The 26263-nt window shown below is 51.4% G+C and overlaps 3 protein-coding genes across 8 annotated transcripts; 2 read left to right on the top strand and 1 right to left on the bottom strand.

Annotated features, from left to right (window-relative positions):
• Positions 1-23886, top strand: ADAMTSL4 (ADAMTS like 4). 5 transcript variants are annotated; one of them, XM_060139028.1, is made up of 19 exons: positions 9-124; positions 2446-2676; positions 2895-2952; positions 3256-3611; positions 3796-4477; positions 4719-4821; positions 5591-5727; positions 6086-6290; positions 6518-6690; positions 6845-6956; positions 7061-7246; positions 7442-7571; positions 7909-8113; positions 8446-8622; positions 8940-9146; positions 9239-9418; positions 9692-9836; positions 15925-15976; positions 23477-23886. In XM_060139028.1, the coding sequence occupies exons 2-18, from the start codon at positions 2657-2659 to the stop codon at positions 15948-15950; spliced, it is 3102 nt and encodes a 1033-aa protein (XP_059995011.1). In that variant the 5' UTR covers positions 9-124; positions 2446-2656; the 3' UTR covers positions 15951-15976; positions 23477-23886. The 5 variants fall into 5 exon arrangements, with proteins under 5 accessions (XP_059995007.1, XP_059995011.1, XP_059995009.1 ...); XM_060139026.1 differs by lacking the exon at positions 23477-23886 and adding an exon at positions 17461-18144; XM_060139025.1 differs by lacking the exon at positions 23477-23886 and adding an exon at positions 17255-18144.
• On the top strand, positions 151-1707 carry LOC132515462 (uncharacterized). The gene is given in 6 exon segments (XM_060141877.1): positions 151-1065; positions 1068-1332; positions 1334-1475; positions 1478-1581; positions 1583-1637; positions 1639-1707. Coding segments are annotated over 6 exon segments (759 nt in total). The 5' UTR covers positions 151-941.
• Positions 14839-25264, bottom strand: MCL1 (MCL1 apoptosis regulator, BCL2 family member). Of its 2 annotated transcripts, XM_060139029.1 has the most exons (3): positions 24472-25250; positions 23879-24126; positions 14839-23187 (listed from the first exon to the last, which is right to left on the bottom strand). In XM_060139029.1, exons 1-3 carry the CDS (start codon positions 25160-25162, stop codon positions 23071-23073), a joined length of 1056 nt encoding a protein of 351 aa, XP_059995012.1. In that variant the 5' UTR covers positions 25163-25250; the 3' UTR covers positions 14839-23070. The 2 variants fall into 2 exon arrangements, with proteins under 2 accessions (XP_059995012.1, XP_059995013.1); XM_060139030.1 differs by lacking the exon at positions 23879-24126 and having other exon boundaries at positions 24472-25264.
• Between the last annotated feature and the right edge of the window lie 999 nt (positions 25265-26263).

Genomic DNA, 26263 nt, shown 5'->3' with positions numbered 1-26263 from the left:
GGCCGGAGGCGGCAGTGTCCGGAGCCGGGCTCAGGGGCAGCCGTGGCCGCCGCGGAGCAAGGCTGCCTGGAGAGAGCGCCCGGGCGCAGAGGGGTTAACGGGCCGCCGGGGCCGAGCAGAGCAGGTACAGATCTTCCCTGGGACCCCCGGCCCCGGCCGCCCTCTCTCCCCGGTCCCGTTAGACCCCCCGCCCTGCGCGCACGCGCCGTCCCCGTTCCGTGCGCCCCGCGGTCGCGCCCCAGCCACGACCCCAGCCCCAGCTCTTATAGCCTCGAAAGTCCCTGGGGTCGAATTCCTGGGGAGGGGGTTCTGATTCCTTGGAACTCTGGCCCCCATCACTCGGGCGGAGAATCAGCCAAAATTCCTACGAAGTCACAGAGTAAAATTGGAAAACGTAGCCAGGACCTCCCGGCACACGCCCGGCGCCTCCTGCCCTCCTCTAGATGGGTGCTCCTGGAGGATGTGTTTCCCCCATCCCCCAACCCCGCCACTCTCTTCTGTCCTGGAGTTGGGGGACAGGGACACTATGAGGAACGCATGTGGGTGCCCTTGATCCAGCTCAGCCTGACGACTAGAAAGGAAAGATGCCTGTTGGGATGGGCCTCCAGGACCCAGGAGTGGAGGGCACAAGGAGGACCAAGGAGTTCTCATCCAAGATAGGGACTCTCCAGCCAGCCCTGGAGCCTGCTGTGGGGCGCCCTGCCCCGCAGCACCACCCATTTCCCAGAGGTGGGTCCCCTGGGGGTGAAGGGGTTAGTTCTGCCCAGGTCTCTCTTCCTTGATCTTCACTGGCCAGTGTGGAGGTGTGGCTGGGAGGAGCCCAGGTTTGTCTAGACCAGAGTCAGCCTGGCCCAAGAGTGACCACTTCTGACCTCTCCTTTCTTCATCCTGGGCAGTGAGACACACCAGATGAGGAACATGAGAAGGGGTGAAAACCACAAATGTGTATCTGTTTCTGTAGGGGTGGAGGGGGAGTGTCGGCCCCCTGCCCAGCTATGCAGGGGGTGGGGTAGGACTTTTCCAGAGAGGGAGCCAGGCCTGGCCCTGGCCCCAAGAGCTCACGCCACCCCACCCCTTACTTCTCCAGGGAACTGCCAAAGCCAAACCCAGCTCAGGACAGGATTATGTGTACTGGGTAGACCCATGGAGAAAGAGGTAGCAGAGAGAAGCAGAGGCAGAGAGGGAGTAGAGAGGGGACCCGGACCCGGCAGCAAGAAGTGGCAGTGATCATCACCCCATCTCTCCTTTCCTTCAACCTCCAGTAACAGAGTCAGGCAGAGAGCTGAAGTTTTGGGTGGAACGTTGGCCCTTCTCTGGAGCCCCTACCCGCCCCCCCCATCAGGGTGGAGTTGCTGACCTCAGTGGTCAGCCCAGCCAAGGGAGGGAGCTGCCATCAGCAACCCCCTTCCCAACCCCAAGCAGCTGAGGAGACCCTGCAGCTCAGGCTCAACCACTGTGATCCCTCCCTTAACTTCCCAAGTCCTGGGGTCTCAGGGAGGGAAGTGGGGCTGAGAGTTGCTACCCCCAAGCACATTCCTGCCCTTCTCTCTGTCATTTTCCTGCCCCTGAGCTGGCCCACCTCGGCATTAGCTCCTTGGATTCCTCTCCCGGGTGCCTTTCAGATCCAACAGAAACATTTTTTTTTTTTTCCTGGAAAGCAGAACTCCGAGCAGCATGAGGAGTGGGGGTGGGAAGGGCTCATTGTGAGCAGGAAGGGGCTGGAGGGCAAGGGGAGCGATGGGAGAGTCAGGCTTAGACCAAGGGAGGGTTCCAAGCTCCACTTCCCCAAGGATCAAGTTTAGCCTTCAGGAGGACTTACTGGCTCTTCAGAAGATAGACCGTGCATGATTGGGGAGCAACGGCATCTCTAGCTGCATATCCCCTTCCCAGGTTTCCCTAGCCCATCAGAGTCTTGCCTGAAGTAAGGCCTCATTGATCTAATGCTGGACGCTGGCCCTAGAGAGAGGTTAAATCTCAGTGGGAAAAATCACCTGCTTCTCTAGAGATTAAACCATCAGCCCATTTAGTTTATCCCTTGACTGGGAAGTGTTTGAGGCAGGCAGAGATGTGCCTGAGTGTTCCAGAAGGAGCTTTATTAGCTAAGAGGGGAAGAAAAAGCTGGGAGTCAGGTAGGAAACGGAAAGCCCAAGGGGCTTCCAGTCAGCAGCTGGGAGGGGGTGTCTGTTAAGTCCTCACTGAGCCTCCCTCCTCAGCTTTCCAGGACCTCTGGGAGGGCAGGAGGGAGAGCCAGATGAAAACCATCTTAAGAAAGATGCGTGTGCCTGAGCTGGCCTAGAGACAGTTCCTAGTTAGGACAGGGAGCTGAGAAGTTCCTGCAGTTGAGGAGGGGGACTGAGCCTGAGTTGGGAGGCTGAAGGCAGACCACCACCCCTCCAGCCTGGGCGGATGGACAAGGGCAGTGTGCCTTCTCCCTCCCTCCCTCAGGATCATAAAGGGGTGGGCCCGTCTTCACCCATCCATTCTCACTCTGAGATGTCCTTCTGAGGAGTCATCCCTCCCAACCCCCAGCTTTCTGGAGACTGGACCAGGCTTCGGTCCCTGCAGAGCGCATCCCCCACCCCACGCCCAGATGCCGGAGTAGAGTTGACTTCCGGTCCCCTCCTCCCTGGCCCCGGGGGCCATCAAGGGAGGAGAGATGGAGAAGTGGGCGGGCAGGTAAGAGGTGGGGCGGCCCTGGAGGAGGGATGGCTGGGTCTCTGGTCTCTGGAAGGGAGAGAAAGGAGCTCTGGGGGAGGCTGGGGGAAGTGATGAGTTACTTCTGATCTCTGAGCAGCTGGCATCAGGATGTGCAGAGCCTCCTTGGGGTGAGGGCTGTGTCGTAACACCTCCTCCAGCTCCTGTCTGACACCTTCACTCCTGCCTTTGGTTTGCAGGCCCCGGATGTGTCTGATGCTGCTTCTGTTCCTCCCTCAGCTCTGCCTGGATCAGGAGGTGAGCCAGGGACTAGAGACTACGATCCTTTCCTCTCCCTGCCTCCCGGCTTCCCGCAATCTCCAGGCCGCGTCTGCATTTTCCACAGCCTCTGATAAGCCGCAGCCCCTTTCTCTCACACTTGGCCCTCCCAGCCTCCCTAACTCCCTAACTCCTCGCCAAATCACTTCAAGTCCCACCTCTGCTACGGAATGGGACCTTGGGCCAGTCACTACTGCCCCAAGCCTCCAGCGTTGGACTAGATATTCTGTACAGTTCCGTCGAAAATCATTCTAATTTTGGCTGAACTTCTTGTCTACACAGGTGTTGTCTGGGCACTCTCTTCAGACACCTCCCGAGGAGAACCAGGGCCCTGAGGGTGTCTGGGGTCCTTGGGACCAGTGGGCCTCTTGCTCCCAGCCCTGCGGGGTTGGGGTGCAGCGCAGGAGCCGGGCGTGTCAGCTCCCTACAGCTCAACTCCACCAGGGCCTGCCCCTCCCACCCCGGCCCCCAAGACATCCAGAAGCCCTGCTCCCCCGGGGTCAAGGCACCAGACCTCATACTTCCCGAGAAACCCTTCCCCTGTACAGGCCACCACCTCGGGGAAGAGGTGGCCCCCTTCGAGGTCCTGCTTCTCATTTAGGGAGAGAGGAGGCCCAGGAGATTCAAGGAGCCAGGAGGTGAGGGGTGGGGCTTTGAGGGAAGAGGCGGGGCCTTGGGCAAGGGGCAGAGCTAGGGATGAAGGAAAGGGGAGCAAAGGATCCAGCGTTTATAAAGGCTTATCTTTGGTGCTAGGGAGTCGCCTGGGGAGCCAGGCTCCGAGGTAGCCAGCACTGTGACCCCACGTCTGCTACACTTTCTCAGGTCCCGGGTTCGAGACCCCATCAAGCCAGGAATGTTTGGTTATGGGAGAGTGCCCTTTGCTTTGCCGCTCCATCGGAAACGCAGGCACCCCAGGAGACCACCCAGCTCTGAGCTCTCGCAGACCTCAGATCTTCCATCCCTGACTCCAAGAACAGAGCCATCTTCTGCAAACCACACCCCGCAAACTGAACTCCCTCCTACTGAACCGTCTGCCCACACCCCGTCCCCCCCAGGAGAACCCCCAAGCCCCGAAGCTGCTCAGACAGAGGTGCCCTCTAGAACCAGGCCTGCCCTCACATGGCCCCACCCCAGAGCCCAGGCCTCTGGCACAGAGCCCTCCTTGTTCCCTCCATCCCCAGGAGAAGGTAGCTCCTTTCACATGTCCCCTCAGCCAAGAAGGCCAAGTTCCCAGGGTTGGGCCGGTCCCCGGCTGGCAGAGAGACACCCTAATCCTTTCCTTTCTGTCCCTCGGAGCCGAGGCCAGCAGAGCCAGGAGCACTGGAGACCTGGGGGGAATCTTCACGGGTCCCTCACGGAGTCTGCCCCTCACTACCCAGATGGCTGGTTGCCTCTGCTGAGTGCTGGCCCCCATTCCAGCCCCCTCTGGAGCCTCTTTGCTCCCAGTAGCCCTGTCCCAAGATGTTCTGGGGAGAGTGAGCAGCTGAGAGCCTGCAGCCAAGCGGTGAGTTCCTTCTTGGACCCCTCCCCAGACTTCCAATTCTGCTTCCCTGACCCTGAGCCTGGGTCCTCAGCCTGTCAGATCTGGACCTGAGGGAGAAGGGCCTTGGCATCTGACCTCTTCAGGGTAGGGACCTTGGAGCTCTTCCATAGACCTGACCTGCCTCCTTATCCCCCCAATCCAGCCCTGACCCACACCCCCATTTTCCTCCCCAGCTTTGACTCCTCTGTATCCCCCACCTCAGCCCTGCCCCCCTGAGCAGCCAGACCCCCGGGCCCTGCAGTGTGCAGCCTTTGACTCCCAGGAGTTCATGGGTCAGCTGTACCAGTGGGAGCCCTTCACAGAAGGTGAGGTTTCTAGCCCACTCCCTGGACAGGGTGGCTGGAGATTGGGGGATGATGGGGAGGGAGACACTCAGCCCCTCTTTTTCTTCTCTGTAGGCTCTTGTATTTCTTCTGTGTCATATTGTCTTCCTTATTTCCCAGGGCTGGGGAGAGAGACAGAACAGGCCCAGAAAGGGCTGGGGGTTTCGGACAGAGCCCTAGCTGTCAGATGGCGGTGTATGGTCAGCAGAGGGGTCAGGCTAGGAGAAGGGATGTGTCCAGAGGTGCCCTTTGGCTGGTCTTCTCTGGGAAGAAGCCCAACCCAGGAGGTGGGATGGATGTGACATGAGCAGGGCATGGTCAGAGAGATCCTGCCCAGTGGTGACAGCTCAGTGGAGGTGCCCCATGGATCCTGGACAGTGTTGTATCACTTTCTCCCAAGTTACCATCCGTTTGATTTTCAGCCTGTGTCACCTTGATACCAAGACAAGCCCTCATGAGCTCTGAACTCACATAATCATAGTTTCAAGTATCTGTCCTCTCTCAGAGCTCACAACCCCTTTTCTGGTCTTAGTGACCTCAATTGATCTGACCCAACTTTTGTGTGACCCTCAAACTGACCTTTCAGAGTACAGAATTGTCATGTTCCCTTCATCCACAGTGACCTCGGCAATCTCAGGATGCCCTATTGCTAATATAAGGCAAGCCAAGCCGCTCTCAGGGCCCTGGGTTCTTTCTCAGTTAACCTCCTGCCCGGGACCCCAGCTAACCACCCTTCTACCCTGTCTCTTAGTTCAGGGTTCCCAGCGCTGTGAACTGAACTGCCGTCCCCGTGGCTTCCGCTTCTATGTCCGTCACACCGAAAAGGTCCAGGACGGGACCCTGTGTCAGCCTGGAGCCCCAGACATCTGTGTGGCCGGACGCTGTCTGGTGAGGGAGGACGGGGTGTGCACATGGGGAGAGAGGCGATGTTAATAACTGCCACAGGCACACACACAGAGTCTCCTTGCTCATCATCACAATGGCAAAACACCAGACTCAGGTTGCAGAGAGGAAAGTTCTTACCTGCCAAGCAGGGCTGAGCAGAGTCAAGAGTCGAACTCCTTAAGCCCATCCAAGCTTCCCAGAGGCTGGCTGGGAATGGTGGGGCTGACAGAGAAACTACAAGTCTCACTTGTAGTGCAAAGGTCAAGACATGTGGTGAGCCGAAGACTCCAAGACGACCAGGCCAGGGTTGCAGGTGGTGTCTGGCTTCTGGCAGCCCCTGCCTCACTCCGCTTTCCCCTAGAGCCCTGGCTGTGATGGGATCCTCGGCTCGGGCAGGCGTCCAGATGGCTGTGGAGTCTGTGGGGGTGATGATTCTACCTGTCGCCTCATCTCGGGGAACCTCACTGACCGGGGGGGCCCTCTGGGCTATCAGAAAATCCTGTTGATTCCTGCTGGAGCCTCCCGGCTCTGGATCGCCCAGCTCCGGCCCAGCTCCAACTACCTTGGTGAGTCCCTGGATTCCCCGAGTTTTGGTCCCCCGTTCCATTCCTGGCCTATTGGTTCTGCCCTTCACGCCCCCATTCAGCACGGCAAGTGAGCCACCCGGGAAGTCAGGGCTCCCTTCCTCCCTCCCGCGTGGGCACGGGCTATGTGGGGTTCTGTGCTGTCGGGGAAGTGGTGGGAGAGGGGGACAGTATGACTAACCTCGCATGTCCTGATCTGCCACCTCCAGCACTTCGTGGCCCTGGGGGCCGGTCCATCATTAATGGAAACTGGGCTGTGGATCCCCCTGGGTCCTACGCTGCCGGCGGGACTGTCTTCCGGTACAGCCGTCCTCCTCGAGAGGAGGGCGTGGGGGAGAGTCTGTCTGCGGAAGGCCCCACGACCCAGCCTGTGGATGTCTATGTGAGTGAGGGGCCTGCACCTGGGCCGGAGGTGGAGGCCGCCCCGCTGCCTCTCCTCTGAGGGGAAAGCTGTGGGTCTCAAGATGGGCAGAAGGCTAGTGGATGCCTCCCCTGGCCACCCCCAAACATTCATTACCTTCTCTTTTTCTCCCCAGATGATATTTCAGGAGGAAAACCCAGGTGTTTTCTACCAGTATGTCATCTCTTCACCTCCCCCCAACCTTGAGAACCCCACCCCAGAGCCCCGGCTCCCCCAACTCCAGCCTGGTAAGACTTTGATCTCCAGACCTAAAAGGAGGTGGGGAGAGGCTGAGGGGAGCTCGAGGCAATGGGGATGCATCTAATTTGTCTACCCGACTCTCCCTGCGCAGAGGTTTTGAGGGGAGAGCCCCCACCTGCTTCAGTACCCCGCCCTGCCCGCACCCCAGGCACCCTCCAGCGTCAGGTGCGGATCCCCCAGATGCCTGCCCCGCCCCATCCCAGGACACCCCTGGGGTCTCCAGCCGGATACTGGAAACGGGTGGGACACTCTGAGTGCTCGGCATCCTGTGGAAAAGGTGAGACTTCACCCACCAGCCTGTATTCCTGGCACCCTCAGCCCAGATGCCCAGCTTGGCACTCCTGACCCCATATCCTGGATTGTGGGTCCACACCTTGACTCTGTGCCGAATCGGACTTCAGTGCCTGGGACCCCACTGACACTGGATGCCGAGCTATCCTACCTCCCCTGGCTTCCCTTTTATCCCTTTCAGGTGTCTGGCGCCCTGTCTTCCTCTGCATTTCTCGTGAGTCAGGAGAGGAACTGGATGAACGCAGCTGTGCCGTGGGCACCAGGCCCCCGGCCTCCCAGGAACCCTGCCACGGCCCCCCGTGCCCACCGTAGTGAGTGCGCCCCACGGGAGGGTTAGGGTCCTGGGGACACGACGGTTGCCCCGGGGAAACACATCCTCGCCCCCATAGGATCTCACCTGGACTCTGCACTCAACACAAGATCTCCTGGCTTCAGAGAGACGTTATTCAGTGAGAAAGGCTGACATTCCATAGACAACAAGGAAACCCTGAGCCCCACAAGGGATCCCAGACTCCAAATATGCCCACTCTCCTCTGAGGGGTCCCCACCCCCAGTCTGTCGTCCCCTTCCCCAAACATGGCAGTCCCACACATCTCTGTTTTTGCCCTCTGTGTCTCTGTCCCTTCCCCTCCCTGCCCACGCCCATAGCTGGGAGGCCGGCGAGTGGACGTCCTGCAGCCGCTCCTGTGGCCCCGGCACCCAGCACCGTCAGCTGCGCTGCCGGCAGGAGTTTGGGGGCGGCGGCTCGTCGGTGCCCCTGGAGCGCTGCGGACATCTGCCCCGGCCCAACATCACCCAGCCATGCCAGCTGCGCCTCTGCGGCCGCTGGGAGGTCCGCTCCCCCTGGAGCCAGGTGAGTGGTCCCAGGCAAGGAAGCTCTTGGAGCGGGAAGATCCTGGAGGCGTGGGCACCAGTGAGCTAGAGCAGTGGTTTTTCAACTCCGTTCTAATCAGCAGAAACTTTTACAAATGAGATCTCATGTAGAACCTCCATCTGTAAGTCTGCGAAGAGACGGAAGCGGGGCTTGGGGGCCCAGAGCCCCATACTCAGCCTGCTCCTCAGCCCACGAAGCCCTGTAACCGCTGAGCCAGGCATCAAAGGCACATCCTGGTTCAGAGGCCCCAGAGCTGGAGGCTGGTGAGGCAGCGGGGGAAGCCCAGGCCTGAATGCCCCTCGTCCCCTCAGTGCTCTGTGCGGTGCGGGCGCGGCCAGAGGAGCCGACAGGTCCGCTGCGTCGGCAGCAACGGTGATGAAGTGAGCGAGCAGGAGTGCGTCTCAGGCCCCCCGCGGCCCCCCAGCAGAGAGGCCTGTGACATGGGGCCCTGCACCACAGCCTGGTTCCACAGCGACTGGAGCTCCAAGGTGGGCCCCACACCCCCTCAGCCGAGCCCCACGCCCCTGGTACCCCCCACCCAGGACACCCTCCCGGGGCCTTTCCAGCACAGTTGCATAACGTTGATTGAGCAAGCACCTGCCGTCTGCTAGACACTGCTGATGCTGGGGACTCAGAGAAAAACTTACGCTGACATCCTGACCCCTGCCTGGCAAAGTTTCCCCATATCTGGCTGGTTCCCCTGGGGCATTCCCTAACTCCCGGATCCGGGATGTGTCTGTCCTCAGCCCCCTCCCCTTCCTCTACTTGTCACTCCAGCCTCCCTTCACACTCTGCTTCCCAACAGTGCTCAGCTGAGTGTGGGACGGGAATCCAGCGACGTTCTGTCATCTGCCTCGGGAGTGGGGAGACCCATGGGGAGGGCCGGGAGGAAGCAGGGGCAGGAGCCACTGAGCAGACCTGTGCTCCAGGAAGCCGCCCCCCTGACATGCGTGCCTGCAGCTTGGGGCCCTGTGAGGTGACGTGGTGCTGGTACACGGGGCCCTGGGCAGAGGTGAGCTGAGAGCCTGGGAGGGGGCCCGTCGGTGGGATTCCCTGGGGGGAGGTCGGAGTAATCCTGCTCTCCCTTCCCGTCTTCTCCATCAGTGCTCCTCAGAATGTGGCTCTGGCACGCAGCGTAGAGACATCATCTGTGTGTCCAAACTGGGGACTGAGTTCAATGTGACTTCTCCTAGCAACTGTTCCCACCTGCCCAGGCCCCCTGCCCTGCAGCCCTGTCAGGGGCAGGACTGCCAAGACCGATGGTTTTCTACACCCTGGAGTCCGGTGAGTGCCTGGCACCCTTGCCCGCTCAGCATGGACTTCCAGGGGAGGGGAGGCGTCCCTCCTTGTACCTCCCTCTGTGCCCCAGGCTAAAGCCAGCGGCAGTTTAACTTGTCTCATTTCCTAGACCAGGAGGACAGGTGGGCCCCCTCCACGTGGGGTTTCATAATGCTCCAGGATAGCCCCCCAATTCTTTTCAGAGGAGGAGGAGGCCTGGGGTTCAGGAGGAGCCTGGGGCACAGCAAAGGTCTGATTTGATAGCTGGGGTCTCCCCAGTGTTCTCGCTCCTGCCAGGGGGGCATGCAGACAAGGGAGGTCCAGTGCCTGACTGCCAACCAGACCCTCAGCATCCGATGTCCTCCTCACCTGCGGCCCTCCAGGAAACGATCCTGTAACAGCCAACCCTGCAGCCAACGCCCCGGTAAAGAGCTCCCTCTCCCCAGTCCCCAGCAGAGCGGGGTCAGCTGAAGTGTGGGTGGAGATTAGGAAGGACGAGTGGGAGTGGGCAACACACCTCCAGCGGGATGGATCTTGGTGACTTCTTGTGCCCAATGGCCTCCTCTGTCTCCAGATGATCAATGCAAGGACAGCTCTCCACATTGCCCCCTGGTGGTGCAGGCCCGGCTCTGCGTCTATCCCTACTACACAGCTACCTGTTGCCGCTCTTGCGCCCATGTCTTGGAGCGGTCTCCCCCGGAGCCCGCCTGAAATGGGTCCAGGAGACCCTCTCCTCGTGGTTTTTTCATGCCACCATCAGTCACCTGTCAATCAGCCCACTCTGTACCCTCTGGCTCTCTAGCCTGTCCTGGTCTCACTAGGGACGTCCCCCAGGGTGGTCGAAGGTGGCAAGATGACGGACAGTAACTGTCAAGACGTGTGGTTGGGTCTGTGCGGTGGTGTGATGGTGTGTGTGCACATATGCCCCCAGATGTGTATATGGGCCTGTGTGGATGTGTGTGCGCCCATAAACCTGTATCACTTCTCAAAAAGAAGTTACACAGACTGAGAAGGAACCGGGAGAGGGGACGATGCCTGTTTCTGTCAGAGTTTTCTAGGCTGAAAGGAAAGCAAGTTTGCAACTCTTTGGGAATCCGAGCTACTTAGAGTCTGGCCTTCCCATTAATCCCAACTTTGTGTCCTCAACCTCATTTCTTCTGTTCAGGCCACACATCATCTCAACCATCCTTTTGTCCTCTGACCCTTTCTCCCCTTACTTAGTCTCTCTATCCCTCCCTCTCATAGTTAGCTAGGGATGGGGTGAGCCATTGCCAATCCTGCTTTTCCCCAGGAAGAGAGACTATCTCCCCAGAGCAGGGACCAGCTGGACAGAAGATGGCAAAGAGAAAGGTTAGAATAAGACAACCGAGCCCCTGCTCCCGCTCCCCACCTCCTAAAACAGTTCCCACCCCAGAACTAATTTATTTTTTATTAAAGATGATTATGACAAATGAGAAACAGGCTCTTCATTGTCCTCGTGGGAACCCAGCCATACAGGCTACCTAAGCAAGCAGTGTGAGATCAGAATGAAGGGTGGGAAGGGGACTAGTACTTGGAGCCCAGGTGGAGAGAGTTTGGGCCCAGAAAGGCTAATGAATGAGCCCCAGTCACCTGAGACCAGGAGCCTTGGTCAGAGAGGGAGAGGATCCTGGCCGACCTCAGGCCCTGCAGGTTGGTCATTGACCACTAGAGGTCACCACTTCTCCCAGTTTAGGTATGGAGTTGGGCACTTGGGTCCAGAGCTGAAGAAGAAACTGCTTGGCCTATGGTGGGTTTCTTGGTAGGCTGAGTCTTTCTGTAAAGTCTCTTGTAATCTAGTAGCACTTTTTTCCCATCTGGGGCTGAGCTGAATGGCGGCTGCCTTTTCAGGGGTCTTTTTTCCTGTTCCCTTTCTTTGGCCCTGCCTTCCTGCCCCTCTCATCCTTTCTGCTATTACCCATTTCCCTATTAAGCTCTTGGTTTATTGCTTTTTATAGGGTGGGAGGAAAGGAAATGATTCACACCCCACACCCCACACCCCTCTCCCTCAGCAGAAACGGCCGGAGGAGGAGCCTGGCCCGGCTCTAGGGGACTTGGGGGTGGAGTCGAGGGTGGAGTCAAGGAAGTACTGGATGTCCTGCCAAAGACATTCTTCAGAGATGTCTCACCCTAGTCTCCTCCCTCCTCCCTCCCCCACCCATGTCCACTCTCAAGGTAAATAGCTTGCTAGAGGTGGTGTGAGAGTGGGCAGCCTTTTCCATAACACAGATCCTCTCCCTGACCCCTACAATTCTGAGGTCTGAGTCCAGATCTCCACTTGTGGAAGCCAGACTTCCCAGGGGTCCCCATGCCTAGGAAGAGGGGAAGTGCAATAGAATTGAGCTTCTCTCCCTATTAGAAGCATCCCTCTCCCATCCCTGCACCTCTACAAGTCTGGCCGGGTAAGACCGTAAATAAAGGCCTGCAGAAACAGCTGAACTCAGTGAATACTGTTTCCTGAGCATGCACACCCAGACACTGGGGAGGACCCCAGAGTTGCCTGAGGAGACAGGCCGTCTCTGCTCTGGCAGCTCCCTCACATCATACTGTTGCCTTGGGAAGCAGGCTTTCCCTGGGTTGGAAGTGGCTGAGAAGGAAGACTCCGGACAACATCTTGGGAGGACAGTGCATGAGGAAGGAGGCAAAAGAAAATGGGGGTAAAGGAAAGAAACTGACTTTAGTCCAGGGCGAGGAGTGAGGAAGGGGGTACAAGGAAAGCCCAGTCTTAGTGTCTCTGCTCAGTGTAAAGAGAAGGCGTCAGATGTGTTCCTCTCTTTGGTGAACCCCTAAGGGGATCAAAGACGCGGGGGGATCAGGGAAGTGGGACCTGAGCCCGCCCTGTAGATACTGAGGGCTGAAGGCGGAGCCCTGAGACCGAGGGAGGGGTGTGGTGAATAGCTGGGGCCCTCCCAGTGATTCCTGGAAGCTGAAGGCTGGGCGGTGGCCCCAGCTCAGCTGACTTCCCCGAAGTTCCTCCTCCCTCTTTGGGCCTCTGGGCTGTTGCCGGGCAGGTTTGGAGTTTGGCCTGAGCCTGAGAACCAATCACAGGTGGGGAATGCAGCCACAGCCCCTCTAAGGGCTCCCCCAGCTTCAGTAACTCCCTTCTCTTTCTTTTTTTTTTTTTAGGATACATTTTAACATTTTATTTTTTATTTTTTTAACATCTTTATTGGAGTATAATTGCTTTACAATGGTGTGTTAGTTTCTGCTTCACAACAAACCCTTCCCTTTCTGATAGCCCCCAGCTCCCTCATAGCCTCCAGCCTCTGACTGCTCAGGATGTGGGCTTTCATCTGGGGGGTTGCCCCCTTTCACCTCATTTTAAAGCGAGGATTCAGTGCAGCCCCTAAGGATTCTTTTCTCTGGTCACTGAAGTCAGTATTGGGGAGGGGGGTGTCAATGTGAAAGTCTTCAGGAAGGGAAACCTGACCCCAAGCACCCCTTTTCCTGGCCCCTTAGAGGGGAGTAGTGTGGCCAGATGCCTCTTTGATGACCTCCGAAACCCTCTGGAGGGCTGGGAGAGAGGAAGCTGCAACCCAAGCTCAGGGAGATGTGCTGGAGGGGCCCTTAGGTTTGGTGCCCTGGGTGGAATTTAGGGAAGAACTCAGAGGAACTGGACCCCTGAGAATTGAGATGGGGGTGGGGTGGTGATAGGAACAATCTTGATGTGCACAAGAGAGATCAAGCGTGCAGAAGGCCAGCAAATTGCCAGGGCTTCTCGTTTCTCGGTGTTTGTTGGGGGAAGGGGATTGTGGTTCTGTGTCAGTGGACTTAGGGGTGAACTTGTGAGGTCTCAGTTCAGCTGGGTCAGAATTCCTCTCCCCTCCCCCCTCCCAGTTTCCCCAGGGTAATTACCCACCCAATTAAGCTTCAGCCTTCAGGCTAAATTTAGCTTCTATACTTCCCCAACCAGGGGCCTCCCTGCAAGCAGGTGCTCACAGCTGCAGGGGTGAGTCTGAGGAGACCAGACCCACACTCTTCACTCATCCAGATTCAACCTCTGTGGTTAACTTAACTAGGAGTGAAGCAGAGCACAGGGCCCCAGGTGCTGACCTACAGCATGAGTGTCTCAACCTGAAGATACCCTCCCTCAGGAGCCCTTTAGGGGAGGATCTAGATAGACCTGGAGGGCGGCAGGAGGGCAGAGGGATGAGAGTGAGAACAAAATGCAAGGAGAAGGTCCCTTCCAGATTCTCTCCAACCAGATCCTCTTTCATTTCCTGTTTCCCCTTCTCCCCAGTTTTACAGAGACTTCATTTGAACTTAACACCCTTCCCCCACCAGAGTAAACTGAATCAGAGACCTCTCCTCTCCTTGAAGCATGGGGAATCATGCTAAAGAGTACCTCAATAGTTTGGAGGTGGAGTGGGGGCGTGGGTTCCTGCATTCCCACCCTCTCTCCGACCAGCATCCCTCAAATCCATCAGCTCTGGTTCTGGGAGTCAGGTGGGTGGGGAAGTTAGAGCGGAGGGGGCTTATCTGTCACAGGCAGATGATGAAGAGATGTCTGCTTTAAAGGCACCTTCTACAGGAAGTAGAAAGCCTCTGGAAAGTACCTAAGACTAAGTCAGTCAACAAGAGAGAGAAACAGTTTGGGTTAACCAAACTAGACAGCGCAAATCTTCAATCTGACTTTGGGCTCCTTGACCCTGGAGATTGGGGGAAGCTCTAGAGGGGGGTGTTTCATGGCTGAGGTCAGAAGGTAGAAAGGATTGGAGGGAGGAATGTGCAAAATTAGTCCAAAACAAGGTATGCATGAGCCATAGCAGTCAGATGCTAGGAAACCAATCAGCCACACCAGCTGAAGGGGAGGCGCAGGGATGGCTAGGAACCAGATCAGAGCACTTTCTCAGCGAGCACCAGACAGCTGTCTTTGAATGTCCTGGGAAAGAACTTCAGTATTAGAGGAGAGATGGGTTCAATTTCAGCAATGTCCCAGCTTGGGGTTAGGATGTATGTGTATGTGTTTGTACCCCTCTGAGCCTTGCCTGAATCTTTTTAAGAGACGGCTCTACAGAACTTTGAGTAAGGAGGAAAAGAAACTAGGGGTGAGAGGGTGGGGTTGCTCATAAAAAGAAGACTGTGTGTGTCCCTGGGATCCCTAGGCTAAAAGGCAAGAGGCCCTGCCCTTGATGGGAGGGGCAGAGTTAATCTGCTCTGGAACCAGACCCCCTCTTTCATCTCTTCCTCCCTCCCCTCACCTACTACTGATTCTTGGTTGCCTGCCTCTTTCATGACATCATAAGACGCCTTTTTAGCTCTAGCAGAGGAATGCGCAACCTTTTTCTCTCAAGGACCAGCCGTAAATATTTTCGGCTTTGCAGGGCATAGAATCTCTGTTGCAACTACTTGACTACTGCTGTAGCACAGAAGCAGCCCTACACAATTTGTAAACAAATGGGCATGGCTGTGTTCCAAACAAACTTTATTTATGACACTGAAATCTTAATTTCACATAACTTTAAGGTGTCACCAAATATCTTTTTTCAACCATTTAAAAATGCAAAAACCATTCTTAGCTTTTGAGCCATACAGAAACAGGCAATAGGGCAGATTTGGCTGGCAGGGAGTTTACTTACCCCTGGGATTTCTTCCATCTGGTTGAACTCCCACAATGCCCAGCTGTGGAAAGTCCTGTTTGTGTCCCCTCTGCTTCAAAATACAGCTGTAGACCCTTTTAATTTAACATCCTATCTATTGACATCGGCTTCTTAGTGGTTTCTCCCTGGGAATTCAATGACTTGGACATGGCTGATAGAGTAAATCCTTAAGGGACGTTTCCCGAAATTCCTTAAAGCACTTTGTTTAGTGCTTTAAGGTAAAGCATTTGTATATATTCTCTCTTTGAATCTTCTCAATAATAAGATGGGGGAAGACAATTAAATCCAGTTTACAGGGGAGAAAATTAAGTCTAGTCTTTTAACTTTTTAAATTCTAATTCCTTTGATCTGCTATTCAATTTCATTCCCACAGAGCACCCTTTATCAAAATACTGAGTTCTTTGGGCCACAGTGATCTGGAAGTGGGATGGGATCAAGTGTTTTTGTTGTTTTCAAACGTCTTTCGTGACTTCTCTGCATTTTAGGAAAATCCTGTCTAAATTTCATTTTTCAACTCACAGTTTCAAGGAATTAAAAATCCTTTCAAACATATTCAGTGTTTAGGCCCCAGGAAATAATTAAAATAAATATACATGGTCTTTGTGTAAGGTACACACACTGTCATACAAACATACGCTTATATATTACTAATTGAGTCACAGTTTTTTTCCCTAGAACAAACTTTATCAAAGTTGTGTATTAATATGTTCTGGACTTAAAAGCAATGCAGCTGCATTTCTTTTTAAAATAACCTATTTCTGGGATTGCTTACCAAGTCCTTCTTTTGTATTAGAGGTTTTCTTTCACTCAATAGTACCATGATGGATTGACATATCTATCCATCATGCTTCATGAGGGGGGAAAGGAAGATACAGAACCTCTATCCTGCTTCAGACCTGACCCCAACTATCAAACTTTGAAGTGAGAGAAAGAGGCAAAGAAGCAGGTAACCAACCACTCCCCCACCATTACCAAGCTCCTCTGTACAGCTGTTGTTCCTTAAAGCTGAAAACAAGCCACCTCATTTCAAAACACACACAGACAACCTCATTTCATTTCGACACGAAGTTGTTTCCCTCTTTCTGTTTCTCTACTTTGCCTCACGGAGGATTTCTGAGAAATGAAAAAATCACCTCCCACAGTCACAGTCTGCAGTTTTGTTTTTGGGTTTTTTTTTTTTTTTTTGGTATGATGAAGAGGAGAGACAGGAAAGGCGTACACTGGGCATACAGTATTAACCCAAAGCTTTACAAGTAAGCAAAATGCCCTTCCCATAGCGCTTCGGCCAAAGTGGGCCCCACCTTACCTTAGATCTGGGCGTTCAGGGTCTAGAGATGGGTGGGAACCACTCCAGGCAACCTCAGGAATAGAGGTGTGAACTGAGGATGGAATGCATGAAAGATCTGGGCAGAGATTCAGGAATAAAATGTTTATGAAACCAATGTTTCTTAGGGAAAACCCCTACCTCCCCCCCGACCCCAAATCTGAACACCTGAGTCATACCAGCCCTGTAGGGGTGTCTACGAAATGTGTAGTAAAATTTCTGAAACCAGCTCCTCCTATTAGACTAGAAAACGAACTGTTTTTAGGGGCACGGAATTGAAGGCGTTTCTTAATCAAAATAAAGTAGAAAACTCATCTAATTCAGGTAGAAACCCAACAGTTAAATACTCTTTTCCTTGTCTGCTTCCTTGGCTCTTTCCCCCGCACACCTTGTTCCAGAATAACGTCAATAAACATACACATGTGACCACAGAGGGTGGGGGGAGGGGAGACCAAGTGGGGGTGGTGAAATTCTGAATGGAATGCAGCCCCAGCTAGCTAGGGGGCTGGGACTGAGACTTCAGGCCCTGTCTGTGGACTTATACAGGCAGAGAAGCCAAAACAATGAGCTCATGGGCAAGAATGCAGCCTGTGGGGAAGTCTGGGCAGTCAGAGCAAACTAGTTTTTTGAACCAGGATGCGAATAGCTGTAATTGAGTCTCCCACGGGAACAGGATTAGGGAGAGTGGAGCCATCATTCAGTATCTTAGGGTCCAGTTAAATAACTTTTGGGGGCTGTTCTTTATTAAATTCTGTTCTGCAGAGAGCATAGCAGTCTCGGGTCCATGTTCAAAAACCTGGTTCCTTTCCCTGACTATGTGAACTTGGGTGGGTGAAGATGGCTGGTGAGATGTGTGAGCGAACTTAGGTGATGCTCTTAAGACATCTTTATTCAAAGCAGGTCTGCCAATGCCAGCTCCTACACCAGGATCCAGTGATGGCTATGATCCTTAAGTTGTGTGTGTTCAGGGCTACCACTTTAACAAGACAGAGGAAACGGCCAATACAGTCTATCTTCTTTACTTCCCAAATAAACAGTCCACCCAGCTGTATTTATACCAAATTCAGACTTCTACGACCAAAGAGACATCTTTTTTTTCCTACCAGTGTTTTCCAATACTTTTATATAAGGCCCTAAATGGAAGAAACTGAAGAGATACTACCTTCACTGGCCATGTATGGTGAAGGGGAAGGAAGGCAGGGAGGGAAGATGAAATGAGAAGAAAAAAGATTATCTACACATCTCCCCCTTCTCCTACCCCCCCACCAGAGGTTCCTTCTCAGCTCCATGCTTTTGTGCATGTTTCCTACTCATGTTAAGGTCCAACCTCAAATGTTTATTTTGAAGCCTTCTTGACCACCTTCTACTTCCAGAAGTTGTCCCACCCCTTGTCCTATAATATCTTTATTATAGTATTTTGTGTACTGTATCCTAATTATTTTTGTCTGTTATCACTCCTATTAGACTGTGAGCTTTAACTTTGTGCTACAATTGCTTTCTTTCCATGGATTTGTTATGCTTAAATTCTTCAGATGTATTTCCTAAAAACGAGGACATTTTCTTATATAACCACAATATAATTAACACACTCAAGAAATTTAACATTGATACAGTACTAACATATTGCCCATATTAAAATTTTCCCAATTGTTCCCAAGTCCTTTATAGCTTTTTTCATCCAGGATCCAATCAAAGATCACCCTGCATTTAGTCGTCATGTTTCTTTGAGTGTTCCCTGGTTGTTGTTTTTTTCCATTCTATACATAAAAGCTTACATCTGCTAACCCCAACCTCCCACTCCACCCTAGTCTTTTTTGATTGCGTTGAGGGTAAGAATTAGTCTTTTCATAACTCCAGCATCCAGAAGTGCATGGTGCATAGTAAGCAGTCCCCTGCCAGGTAATGGACAAATGAAGAAACTCAACAAACATTTGGCTGCCTTGAGCTCATTAAATGTCCCAGTTCATTGAAGTATTGAAACACTCTTAATAAACTAAAGTAACCCCTGAACAGGGGAAGAGGAGAGAAGGCAAAGTGGGTAAGAATACAGAAACCCAACGGCAGAGACAAGCCATGGAAATGGATACTTGGAAGGGGTAAAATCCAGAGTAGTATTCTTGGCCCAAACACATTTCCCAACAGTCAAGAACTATTATTCTATGCAGGTAAAGAAAGGAACTGCAAAAGAAAGACCAGGTATAGCGTGAGAACAAAAGCCTGCCCTATTTTTTTTTTTTTTTTTTTTAACCTCACAAGAATCATTAGTAAAGAACAGAATTCCCTGAGAGGTCTGTTACATCCGCCTGCAGGCAGATTCCCAACTCCCAACTTTCCACATGCTTCACATAACTAAGATAACACTGTAACAACTTTGAAACTAAAGAAGAGGGACAGAGTTAAGCTTTCAAATCTTGAAACTGAGAAGCCTTTAAAGAGTGTGGGAGGGTTCCAGAAGACAAAGCTCTGTAATCATTGAAAAAGTGGGGCCAAAAAGAACTAGGATAAATTAAGACAGACTCAGCTGATCATCTTGAACTCCAGGAATTAATGGCCTGTGCTCTGGGCATCTGGCTGGAGCCGTGCTACACACCAGTTGTACAAATTATTTCACTTTAACTTTGGTAAAACCCTCCAGCTGTCACAACTGCTTTAAGAAAAATGTTCTGAAACAGTCTGAAGCAAGAGCTAGCACTAAAGTAGCAAAACAGGAACTGAAAGAAAAAGTCTGGTTGTGTCAAATGAGGGGAAGTGTTGATTATTTTGACTCCCTCAGTGACTCATGTTACTGGTTACCATTTGACCCAAGTTTTTAAGGTGTTAAACTAAGGAATATTGCCACAGAAATAGCTTCACATCACAACAGAGCAATGGGAGCAATAGTATTTGCACAGCAGAACTTGACTCTGACCACGATTTGGGCGCTCCTGTCTTGTGCTACTCTCCCTCCACACCTGTTCGGGAGTTCATTTGTACGAAACAGCTTTCTTTGTAATGAGAAAAAACTGCCATCTTCTGGTAGTTAGGCTCCAGAAAAAGAGGGGCTGCCAAACAGAAATGCACAAAACCTGAAGGGGGAAAAGCGCAGAATCCTGTTTGCATGATTAGCATTTGGTGCTCAGGGCTTAAAACCAATATGCAAACCTCATATTTGCACATTTCCATGGTGATTCCCCTCCCTTTCAAGGTAGCTGAAAATAAAGACAGGATAGGGCTTCTGAAATTGACTTGCTTATTCTCACCTCCTTTTTGGGAGGAAAGGGGAAAGGCACTTAAAGATTAGTACCAACAACCTTATGGAAACTTAACTTTGGGTGTTAATTCTTCTAGCTCCTTTACTCACCTCAAAAGGTTGAGTGAGATAGGGAGATACAATAACTGTTGTAGTGAACCCTCTTACCCCCAAGTTATACCAACATTTGGTGACTAAAAGAAATGGGGATGGGGATTATGATTTTTGTATTAAAATATACTGCTGTACTTTTGAACTACTCCAAAGTACAACAGTAATACATGTAATTAAAAGCCCGGGACTTCCCTGCTGGTCCAGTGGTGAAGACTGCGCTTCCAATGCAGGGGGTGCAGGTTTGATTCCTGGTCAGGGAACTAAGATCCCACATGCCGTGCGGCGTGGCCAAAAAAATATTTTAAAAAAAGCCCAACAGCTCTAATTTGAATGAAAGAAGGGGTTATTCTGAATGGAACTGACCTTTGCTCTAAGGCAAATCAGTTTTATGGGGCTTTTGCTGGTTAATTCACCTATACCTGTTTGTTCAGCTAACTTCCCTCAGATGCTTGCCTAAGAGGGGGAAGGAAAACAGGCATTGATTAGAAAACACCCGTACCACACCTTGCATTTGAATAAAAGATTTATTATTTTCGTCTCAGGAAAAACAGGAAGTTAGGGAAACACACTACATTTTACAGCCCACATTAGTTTGTAGTTGGTCCTAACCCTTCCTGGCACAGATGTCAACAGCATTAGCTGTTTTAACCAGAACCAAGGTGTTCACCCCCAACAGAATGTACATAGACGACACTAGAGGACTGCAGGGTTTTCCCTGAGAGAAGCATCAGACAGACAGAAGTTGCTGAGAGAGCCATCTTTCCAGGCAGCCCCTCTCTTTCTATTTTGGAAGATTTGCCTGAACTATGCAGCTAGTCAGCACTTAAAACATGTGCCTCTTCTCCCTACAGAATCACCCACCCTGCCCCGAAGCACTTGGGCTCCCTAAGCCCTCACAGCCTCTGACCCAAAATAGCAACTGAAGATTCTCATCTATATTTCAGCAGTCACACCTAGTAAATTGGGAAGTGGGGCCCCTAAACTCCATCAAGCTACAGCTCTGTGCTTATTTCCATAACTGGCTATGGGGAGACAGGCCTTTTTAGTCACCTTAACTAGATCTTAAGATTAATTAACTATATAAAGTGCTTTTAGGTCCTTAGAGATAGACATGATATAAATAAGTGGTTTATGATCAAGAATGATAAATACACAGATAAAAATAGCTCTAGCTAGATGACCTTAAGGCTTGGAGATGGGCGGGCAGGGCAATTGTTCCCTAATTACATTCTTAGTCATTTTATTCATGCCTATTTTTGTCTGGAGTCCACATACTAAAGGTCACATTCAGAAGCTAAAGGTTTCAAAATGACCCTGGTTCCACTATAAAAGTTTTCTCCAGTTTACTAGTAGCTTTTATATAACTCTGAGGTTTAACAGAGCCCATCAATTTCTATAATTTTAAGGGAGCATATTCAAATGCAAAAGAAGCTAGAGAAAGTCACCTAAGATATCATCCCTTCCTCTGAAAATCCCTAAGGGGATTTTGAAAATTTCTCCCCAAAGACAGGATTAAGCAACAACCAATAAGATACTAGTCCAAGGAAAAGGGACTCTTCTCACCTCGTCACTGTTACTGTCAGCACCCATTGTACTGCCACCTCCTAAGGATAAAATTCAAGAAGGATGAAGGTCTGTGGACTCCTTGGGCGGTCACTTAGGTTCCTAGTGCCAAAAACTAAAAGGGCTAGTAAGAGTTCAGGGATGGCAAGGTAAATTTGTAGGAACTATAAATATCTGTAGAGGGAGCCGAATAAGCAGCAAATATTTCAAGGAAGGATAGGAAATAAACAGTAAGTTTGATAAAACATCAAGTCTGAAGTCCATAGAGATGCCAATGCAAAAATCTGAAACAAAGTTTGAGAATCATTAATAGAAATGAAATAAGTATTTGTTTTATTAACTCACTAGGCTTAGACCTGTGTTTAACAAGCAAGCCTAGTAATAGCACCATGGTTAGATTATAGCCTGTTTTTCCAAGCCATCATTGTACAATTTATTAACAAGGGATCAAATGTCTCTCATCCACCCAATGTGCTCTTTTTATACATACTCCTAATAAGTCCCATTTGGAACAGCTGAAAATCTTTCAGCAAAAGCTTTGAAGATGAGCTCATGAACTCAGTTAAAATTTCACCAGTTAAATTAAGACAAATGGAAGGAACTCAAATGAGTAGTTGCCCAATCAGAGCCCATTATTTCCAAGTCATCAGCCTGTGTGCCCCGCCCCCCCAATAAATCCTTAAAACCTTGACTCAATTATTGAAAACCCACATGTAACAAAGTGAAAGGATTAATTTCCATTCCTCAATTTCTCAGCCCCAGGTTAAAAAAAAAACCAAAAAAACCCCCAAACAGGTATTTAACAAATACTTACCAAAATCAGATAGGAAAATTAAAGCCTGCATAGTTATGAATCAGAATTGTTGTACTACAACCAGGTTGCATACAATTACATCAGTTGGTTCTGTATACAATCTAGGACTGACTAGCACAAAATTTAGAATAGAAAAAGCTATAAGAAACAGGTTCCTAACTACAGAAGTTGTAAATTTCAAAAGGGTGTGAAAAAACTAATGTAATTTCAGACTTTTCTCCCTTTACATTTCAAACAGATGTTCTGTAAAAATATATACAATTTTTACAGACGATTACAAGTTTTTGTCTTAAAAACAGAATATTCCAGATTTGTAATTGAGCCTTAAGTCAAGTATTCTTGGCCATGACACTAGGCTAATAAACTAGGAATCACTCAAACCAAGCCAAAGTAGAACAGGTATAAACATCCTGAGCATTGGACTTTCTATTCAAGAAGCACATCTAGGAAAGCTAATTACAGAGGATAAAGCTTCCCTTCACACTCTGTTGTACAGTGTTGAGGCTTCTAGTCATAGGTTCTATTACTTGTAGCTTAAAATCCATTTTACACATGACGCTGGCATTGTTAGTGCTTCTATTTTAACACTATAGAAGTTAATGGATTCAGTGGGCATATTTAATGAACTCTATGACTAGCCTGGCTACTGGCCACTTTCCTGTTCTAGGCAAGGTAATTAAAGTCTCTCCACCCTACCGTCTTCACTAAATCTAAAAGTCCTCCTCCGTGGCCTCCCAAAGTTTGCCTGTTGCTGAAACAGAATTCTGCTTCTTTCAGACAGTGACTCTTCAAGAGGGACTACTTTTCCCATGTATTTATTCCTGTTAGCCATAAGCCTCCTGCCGCTTGCTTTTCTCCGTTGCTGGAGTAGAACTCCTGGAGGTTATGGCCTGCACAGCTTGAAGTCCAACTTCATAAATACATCTGATTTCACAGCAGGCGTATGTGGTTTTGGTGGCTGGAGTTGGTTAAGAGTCAATTATTGCACTTAAAAGGCTATCTTATTAGATACGCCAAACCAGCTCCTACTCCGGCAACACCTGCAAAAGCCAGCAGCACATTTCTGATGCCGCCTTCTAGGTCCTCTACATGGAAGAAGTCCACAAACCCATCCTAGAAAACAAACAAAAAGCACAGTTTCAAGTATGGGCTTCCACTGGCTTAAAAACACTATTTACAAAGAAAAGATGAATTAAAATATCTAAGGTTCCCCCCCCACAAACACAATGACGAACCAATTATTATTTACCCCCAGACTGCAAAGGAGACACATTATGCAATTAAAAGGGAGGTGGGGCACGCTCAAAAATGTATTTGCTATCACGCCCAGGTGATTCTTATTTCTTAACCAGTAAAACAGCTTACAGAAAACCAAGATTTTTTTTTTTTTTTTTTTTGGCAGCACACGGGCCTCTCACTGTTGTGGCCTCTCCCGTTGCGCAGCACAGGCTCCGGACGCGCAGGCTCAGCGGCCATGGCTCACGGGCCCAGCCGCTCCGTGGCATGTGGATCTTCCCGGACCGGGGCACGAACCCGCGGCCCCTGCATCGGCAGGCGGACTCTCAACCACTGCGCCACCAGGGAAGCCCCAAACCCAGGATTTTTGATACAACAATTCAAGACAGTCATACCATCTCTAAGGACCAACTACTTAAATCAACATCAAGCAACCAGAGGTCCAAAGTCAGAGCCTTGAAAACCAAGTTGTGTATCTTAAAAACCTTTAGCTATCCCCTCTTTCTCTATAAAATCCTCCATTTCATTTCCACTCCAAGTCCCCTCCTCAACCTTAAAGCAAACTTACCCAGCCTCTTTGTTTGACTAGCCAGTCTCGTTTTGTCCTTACGAGAACATCTGTGATGCTTTCTGCTAATGGTTCGATGCAGCTTTCTTGGTTTATACTCTTCAAGTGTTTGGCCACAAAGGCACCAAAAGAAATGAGAGTCACAATCCTGCCCCAGTTTGTTACTCCGTCACTGAAAACATGGACCATCACTCGAGACAAAGATTTGACATCGTCTTCGTTTTTGATGTCCAGTTTCCGAAGCATGCCTGAGAGGAAGAAAAGCATGCAGGTTCTCACGGCCTCTTTGTCTAAACCAGGGCACGATTCGCCTGCCCACCCACGGCGGGGGAAATCGCTATTCGGGCTCTATAGAACTCAGGCTGATCCCACTTGAAAATTGACATCCCACCCTTTCCGGGCTTTGAGCAGAGCTGCCATTTCCAAAAGAATCAAGTGGGTGGAAACAATGACTCACGGCCAGAATATTCTGGTTTCAGAAATAGGATGAGAGTCGTTTCAACACTGACTCGTTTCGGTTTCCACCCACCAAAGGTGGGTGAGTCCAGAGAGCTGAAAAAAGGCAGCGCGGCCTTCGCGAACAACCCCCTTACCTTGGAAGGCCGTCTCGTGGTTCCGTTGCACACCGTCCCCGACCCGTCGCAGGGTCTCTAACGCTTTCCGGCTGGCGGCCCCAGACCCGCCCAGTGGCTTCGCGTCCTTGGTGCCGGTTGCCTGCTCCCGGAGGTATCGAGAGATAATCTCCAGGGACTGCCGGTACAACTCGTCCTCCTCCTCCTCTGCTGGGGGCGGCGTCGAGGGGAGTGAGCCGTCCTTGCCCGGGCTGTTACTGGCCTCGCCGACCAATTCCAGCAAAGGCAGGACGGACGGCCGCTTCCCTAGAGGCTCCGGCTCGCACCCGTCCAGCTCCTCTTCGGGCGACATGATGGCGTCGGAGACCGAGGATTCCATCTCTTCGGGCGGCGAGGCGCGGCGGGTGGGCGCGAAGAACAGCAGCCTGGCGCGGGTCGCGGTGACGTCGGGGCCCTCGGCGCCAATGGGCGAGGGCCGCGCGACCCTCCGGGCGTCGGGCGCGAGAGTGGCCGGGGGGCTCGGGCCGGCGCTTCCGCCAATCACCTCGCCGGCTTCCCCTCCCCCTACCTCTCGCCCGGCCGTGGCCTCCTTTCCTGCAGCCAAAAGCCGCCTTCCCGGAGCGGAGGCGCCGCTGCCGCTATCCGGTCCCAATCCGGCCCCCCCACAGTAGAGGTTGAGTCCGATCACTGCGTTTCTCTTGAGGCCGAACATCTCAAACCGCCGCCGCCGCCTACTGAGAAAAATGGGGGAGACCCCTGCAGCTATCTTGAAGAGCGGAAGTAACGACTGAGAGAGGCGCTCCTAGATCACGGTTTTAGGGCCCAGTCCTACGCAATGGCGTCAGCAACTCTTAAAAAAAATCATATCCTTAGATGGTGAAAAGGGCGGAATCTTCCGGAGGGTTGCGCACGACACCTAACCAGCGGGTTAGGGCAGGGGCGGGGCCTGGGGCAGGGCGGGGCTTCCGGCTCTCCGGAGCCTCTCTCGGCCGGTTACGTAACGGCGGCTCAGGCGCTTGGGCTGGTGGGTACGCTCTCTTGCCGCGCGCTCACCTGGGCCTGGTAATAATGGATCTCTCTGGGCTTCCCTGAACCCTGATTTGCGAGCCCCTGCTGTTGTTTTTGTGCCAGAGGTTTTTTTCCCACACCAAAGTCTTAACCATCTAGTCTCTCAGACTTTGAGGAAAGGGAATGAGTAAATTCTGCCACGGATGGGGAACAACAGTCTTAGATAATACGGATAAATAAGAGGGCACTGTTTGGGACCTGTAGTTATTTTGCACATCTTCAGCTCTTTGGAAATGGGGACGCTCCATGGACTGCCCTATAGAATCATTTTATGTAAGTTGAAAAAACGAAATTGTTTTGCTCCACCTAAATTTTATTCCTGTCTCCCTGTTTGCTTTCTCCCATTCCCCATCTCTACCCTCTGGTGCTATTTACATACAAGCCTTGCTCTGTCAGCACCTCTTCTGAGACATTTGACTCTAGCGGTCAACCCCTTGAGGACAAGGATCCTGGTATATACCGTATGTATGAATTAACATTAATTGAAGCAACCTCTTTTTGTTAAAAGACCTGTAAAAATAATAATAGCTAAAATTCAAGAGCAAAATATTTGAGGGACATAAGCAGGAAAGGTGAGCAAGGTTCCTATTCCTGAAAATATCAATTTAGTAAGGAAATAGGGCATCCATACCACACAATTATGTATTTGGGCAAGACCTAGAACCATGGAGATTTATATGTGGCAGAGAGGATGGAGAGAAACATCTTGTGGCTGTAGTGAATAAGAAATGGTTTCTCTATTTAA

Source organism: Lagenorhynchus albirostris, chromosome 2 (assembly GCF_949774975.1).
Source record: "Lagenorhynchus albirostris chromosome 2, mLagAlb1.1, whole genome shotgun sequence".
Classification (NCBI taxonomy): domain Eukaryota; kingdom Metazoa; phylum Chordata; class Mammalia; order Artiodactyla; family Delphinidae; genus Lagenorhynchus; species Lagenorhynchus albirostris.
The sequence above is the reverse complement of the archived record's forward strand: the minus strand, read 5'-3'. Positions and strand labels throughout refer to the sequence as shown.